A 6,291-nucleotide genomic window follows, 5' to 3' on the forward strand; every position below is an offset into this window, starting at 1 on the left:
AAAGAGAGGCCCATTGGACTTACCAACTTTATATGCCCCAATACAGGGGAATGCCAGGGCCAAAAGAATGGGAATGGGTGGGTAGGGAAGTGGGGGGGTATGGGGGACTTTTGGGATAGCATTAGAAATGTAATTGAGGAAAATACGTAATAAAAAATTAAAATGTATTGTCATTAGAAACTGTACTTATTCACTTTGAACATTTATGAAAAATCTTTTTTCCTAATTATAAAGATCTGATTTTAGAATCTCTGAATAGCTACCCTATTCTGCCCAAATCGCATGAGCTAGTAAGTAATATCTCTCATTTATAAACACAACCTTGGAACAGTAAGATGACTCAGTAGGTAATGGCCCTTGCCACCATGCCTGATATCTGGAAATGATATGATGGAATAAACTCTACTAAGTTAGCCTCTGACCATCGTCTCTCTGGCATGCACCCTCAAGTCAAAACAATGAATGTAAAATAAAAGCAAATGAGAAACACACTTGTCTCTGTAAATTTAGCATTTTGAGCTTATCCTGTTTGGGGAAGGATATATATATGTATATATATATATCCTTATAATATATATTTATATAAATACATGTATAAAATAAAAATATATTTATATACTTATATATAAATATATATTTACATATGCATATTATATATATTTATATATATATATCCATATCCATATATATAATATACACACACACACAGATATATATATAATGCCAGCTCAGGGCTGGTATATTTAGTATTTGGACCTAAACATATAAGATATAATATATCTTGTATGTTTGATATAATATTTGGATACATGCATATAAGATATAATGTATCTATCTATATATCTCTCTATATATTTATGTATACATATGTAGATAGATAGATAGATAGATAGATAGATAGATAGATAGATAGATTATATCTAATATGTTTGTGTCCAAATACTAAACATACCAGCCCTGAGCTTTTGGTTTCCATTAAAGTTCTTAGAAATCACACTCTCAAATCTAATTCTCAAGATTAGAACTGTCAACTGACAGGATCATCTGAGAGACTGGCCTCTGTGCATGCCTGTGAGGAACTGTGTTGAGATGCAAACACTCCCCTTTCTACACTGTTGGTGGCACCATTACCTAGGCAACAGGTCTTAGACTGTTGAAGGATAAAGTGAGTTGAGCATTAGAAGAGCTTTGATTTGTTTCAGATCATGAATGCAGTGACCAAATCCCTTAAGCATTTCCACTTTAGCTTCTCTCCTAATAGGAACTCCTACCGGAACTGTAAGAAAACATGAACCTTTTCCTCTTTAGGTTGCTTTTGTCAGAGTATTTTATCACAGTAACAGAAAACGAACCAATATTTTTACTTATAAAAGCAGACAATGTAAAATAACGGGCTTTAATATGTTCCAGAAACTGGTTCTAAAATCCATAAGCAAATTCTCTCTTAGGGTTTCAAATAAATCTGCCTCCAAAGAGCAGCAGAGCAGCATGTACCAAACATCAAGTTCAAGCAGATCTAACCTCTGGTCAAACATAAACAACAGCATTGCTTTCATCATGATTTGGAATACTAATTAGATTATGAAGAACGGAGCCATTATGATTTGTCAGGTCTTTCTTCAGTAAATTTCAATCCATTTATACATAGATGAGTTTTAAAATGCTATTCAACAACATAGCAATTTGCAATATCTAGTTTATCTTTAGGAGAAAGTATGTTTGAATTAAGTGTATTGTCATCTCATCTCTTTAATTTTACATTTTAATTCAACTCAACATAGTATAGTTGAATTTAGTGCATTAATGTCATCTTTTCCTCATTCATTTTACTTTCTTGGCTTTGAGAGGTGGTAGTATTTGTCAGTCAAAAAATTCCCAGGGCTGCTTTCTCAAATCTAGAACACATATAGCACAAAAGATTGTAAAGCAAGAGTAACATCATCATGAAGACTACTAGACTACTGGAAATAAAAGTTCCTCCTAGTTTTTTTTTTTTATATTTATGCCTGTGGGTACACTAAAAATATTGTAAACAAAATAAACTGCTATCAAAACCGTCAACAACAAAACATTTTTCTTGTAGTCCTTGCCCCTGCCTCTGCCCTGTTAACTTTTTCTGGAAATATGATCAGTGTTAATACACTTCAGAACCAATACCACATATGCAAACCTTCTATGATACCACAGTGTTCACTATTGGTTAGTGTATATCACCTGTTGCAAGTGCTCATCCTCCTTTAAAAATCAAAACAAAACCCAAAACCCAAACTTTAATCATTTTTTTAACACTCCAGTTGTTACCCCACTCCTGGTCTGCCCTCTGACACTTCCTCTTCCCATTCCTCCTCCCCATTTCCAAGATGTCTCCCCACCTCACCCTCCCACCATACCAGGCCTCCCTACTCCATGAGGCCTCAAGTCTCTCAGGGTTATGTGCATCTTCTGTCACTGAGACCAGACCAGGCAGTCCTATGCTGTATGTGTGTCAGGGGTCTCATGTCAGCTAGTGTAAACTGCCTGGTGGTCACTCAGTGTCTGAGCACAGGGGTCCAGGTTAATTGAGACTTCTGGTCTTTTTATGGGGTCGCCCTCCTCCTCAGCTTCTTCCAGCCTTTCCCCAATTCAACCAAAGAGGTCCGACTTCAGTCCAGTGGGTGGGTGTATGTATTTGCATCCATCTCAGTCAGCTGCTTCTCAGAGGACAGTCATACTAGACTCCTCTCTGTAAGCACACCATAGTATCAGTAATAGTGTCAGGCCTTAAAGCCCCCCTTGAGATGGATCCCACCTTTGACTAGTTATTGGGTCCCTTTCCCTCATTCTCCTCTCCGTTTTTGACTCTGGAGTTCTTTTGGACAGGAACAATACTGGGTCAGAATTTTTGACTGTGGGATGGCAACCCCATCCAAGTGGAAACTTGATGCCCTGTCTTTCTACTGGAGGTGGAAAGGGATTTCTCTATTCCTACTGTTGGGTATCTCATCTAAGGTGACTCCCTTTTAGTCCTGGGTGTCTCTCACTTCCCAGGTCTGTGGTACTTTCTAGAGCATCTCTCGACTCCCTACCTCCCAAAGTTGTTTCCATTCATTCTTTTTGCCTTCAGGGCTTCAACTGCTTTTGCAGGCAAAAGAATGAAAACAGAAAATATCATCTTTAGCGAGATAACTCAGACACAAAAGGATATGCATAGTATGTACTCAAGTAAGTGGATTTTAGCCAAAATTAAAGAGTACCCAGGATACAATACCCAGAACTTAAGAAGGTAAGCTGAAGGGTCCAAATGAGGATGCCTGAGTCCTACTTAGGAGGAAAAATCAACCACAGGGGACAGAGGGAGGGAGGAACCTGGATCAGAGATTGGACATGGAGGGGGAAAGGGGAACATGATCAGGTATTTGGTGGGGGAGATGGGGACAGGATTGAAACCATCCTCCTAACTTTTAATTTTTGACAAACTCATCAAACAAGAAAAAAAAAATCAAAAATCTACTTCTTTAAAGAAAAGTATTTATTTCAAAACTTAAAACCAAAAGAAACTACTATGCCAAATTGGGGAATTTAACCCGTTTTTTCTATTATAATTTTATAAATTTGAAATAGTCTAAAATATTCAAACTACTTGCAATACAATGCTTTTAATGTTAAAACAGAAAGTGGAACATCTCCTTTAAACAAACTTATATCTTCTAATAACATTAATAACCCAGGAATCTATCTTTATAAAGGTTTATAAGACTTTTGTCTGCAATGCCGTTTTATTTATTCCTCCTTAACAAAGTTGAAGTTTCCTTGAGTACACCATAAATGTCCCAGTGAAAAATTTTTTAACAAATGTATAGGTAACATCTATCTAACTGTGGGACTTATACTTGAGCCACTTATGTGCACCACGGACTTCAAAAGGTGGATTTTGGTGGTAGAGGTAATTAGCTATATCTTCCACAGCTGGTTCTGGATCAGTTGTAGCAAACTGAGCTGCTTCCTCCACTTCTTTCTTCACATCTGCATCAATTTCTTTCAATTCTTCAATATTGCTGAGGTTGTTGCTGATAATTCTCTCTCGGAGCAGCATTATAGGATCACTCTTACTTCTCACGTTATGAACTTCTTCTCGTGAACGATAACTGATCCCTGGGTCGCTCATACTGTGTCCATGATAACGGTAGGTCTGCAGCTCCATCACAATGGGCCCCTTTCCAGATCTGCAGTGATCAGCTGCAAACTTGGTTGCCTCCCGAACACTGAGAATATCCATCCCATTCACCCTCAGTCCGGGGATACTAAAACCTTTCTTGTGGTAATCAGTACTGGCTGCTGCTCTCTCATTGGAGGTTCCCATTCCATAGAGGTTATTCTCACAGATGAAAACACAGGGTAATTTCCACAAGGCTGACATATTGTATGCTTCGAATACCTGCCCTTGGTTAGCCGCACCATCACCGTACAAAGCCAAGCAGACCTGACCATTCTTCAGGTATTTACAGGCGAAAGCCACACCAGCTCCCAGGGGTACCTGGGCCCCAACAATGCCATTGCCACCGTAGAAGTTCTTGCCGTACATGTGCATAGAGCCTCCCTTGCCTTTAGCACAGCCTCCTCTGCGTCCAGTCAGCTCTGCGAGAATGGACTTCACGGACAGTCCCCTTGTGTAGCACAAGCCATGAGCCCGGTAGGACGTGATGATGTGATCCGTGGGATTTATCCCTGCCTCCAGCCCCACACAGCAGGCTTCCTGCCCATCACACAGGTGACAGAAACCACGGATGAATTTCTGCTTATACAGCTGGTCGGCCTTCAACTCCATGCGCCGAATTACCTGCATGGTCCGATAGTACTTGAGGGCCTCGGCTCGGGTGAGCACGGTGGAGGTCGGTGGGCCCTCCTCCAGCCGGTACAGGTCACATTTCTTAATGTCACAGGTGGCGTCGTTGGAGAACTTCAGAGATGACAGCAGTCCTCTGAGAGCTGGCTTTTGGACCATTCCCGAAAATACGTGAGACAGCACAGCGGTCAGCATTTTCCTCATGGAGAAATGCGAGGCACAACGGTAGAGGCTCAGCTCCCAACGATCACTCCGTGCCTTTTAAGATGGCGGTGGAGCTCCTCTGATGCAACAATAGTGCGACACAAACGCGTTGCCTACGTCAGCAAGCTGGAAGCCACGCCCACGGGGCCTGCTCCTCTGATGCTTCTAACTGGAAAGGGAGGATCTCCGACACTTTCCTCCTATTTAACATCATGGTTGCCACTCACACAGCAACTGAGTGTCTTTTCCCTGTACAACTCAAAAAAGTCCTGGCAGGGTAGGGACATAGCCTACTGTACAGAGCTTTTGGGTTCCATCCCAGCACCTGTAAACTCGGACAGTAACTGTGCCACATATACCTGTAATCTCAGACACTAGGCATTGAGGTTTGTAGGAGCCGGACTTTAACCCTATTCTCAGTCAGTTTATGGTCTCTTTGGCCTCAAAATGAGGGGCAGTGAAGAGGAGGAAAAGAGGAGGAAGAGGAAGGGAGCAAAATGACATCATTCTTTCTTCTACCTTTTCGTTTTTAAAAGAAAAAATTAACAACGTCTTAACATTTATTGAAAAGTATGTGCAAATACAGAAACACTCATAGACAATTCGATCACGGACTTCTACTTGTTTATATACCGTCCTGGCGCATTCGAAGTCTTAATGTTTTCAAATGAGGAAACAGTTTGAATAATTTGTGATTTTCTTTTTTTTCTTTTTTTAAGGTCCTAGTAGGTAGGTTTTTCTTACTCCTTCCATTCCTCTGGTTGCTTTTGATCTTTACATTTGGTAAGTTTATTCCATCCTATACTATTTTTTTTTAATGAAAAAGAAACTTGCAAATTATCTGTAGTTTAAACTGTTTAAATGCTAGCTTTTCAAGATAACCTTGCCGCTAAAATGTTTAAAACAATAGTTAATATTCTTGAAGACAATGCAATTTTTATTCTCCCACTCTGTCATAATCTGGAGGTAGCAGAACCTCAGCCTGAGGGCATTAAAGCTTAATATCAATCATATAGGCACTTTGAATTTTCAGCTGTTCAGGCTTCTTTACCCTTTGTGACAGTTCTGAATTATGCCTGGTTTTTGTTGTTGTTGTTGTTAGTTTGTTTTGAGATGCCAAATCTTTTAAGTTCAGACTCCATTTTAGATAACCTGACTTAAGTTTGAACTCTAGTAAACTAACAGGTTGGTACCTAGCATTGTTTCCAAGTTGCCCCCCAACAAAATCTGAGCCTCGCTCCAGTCTCTAGGTTAATCCCCAACAC

General features: G+C 39.9%; 1 protein-coding gene across 1 annotated transcript; it reads right to left on the reverse strand.

Moving 5' to 3' along the window:
* Positions 1–3,736: 3,736 nt before the first annotated feature.
* On the reverse strand, positions 3,737–5,606 carry Pdha2 (pyruvate dehydrogenase E1 alpha 2 subunit). The gene has a single exon (XM_021158514.1). The coding sequence runs from the start codon at positions 5,024–5,026 to the stop codon at positions 3,851–3,853; it is 1,176 nt and encodes a 391-aa protein (XP_021014173.1). The 5' UTR covers positions 5,027–5,606; the 3' UTR covers positions 3,737–3,850.
* Positions 5,607–6,291: the final 685 nt, after the last annotated feature.

The sequence above is a fragment of the Mus caroli genome, chromosome 3 (genome assembly GCF_900094665.2).
Source record: "Mus caroli chromosome 3, CAROLI_EIJ_v1.1, whole genome shotgun sequence".
Classification (NCBI taxonomy): Eukaryota; Metazoa; Chordata; class Mammalia; order Rodentia; family Muridae; genus Mus; species Mus caroli.

Coding starts and splice junctions, on each gene's coding strand:
- Pdha2 (XM_021158514.1), bottom strand. CDS start 5,026: ATGAGGAAAATGCTGACCGCTGTGCTGTCTCACGTATTTTCGGGAATG.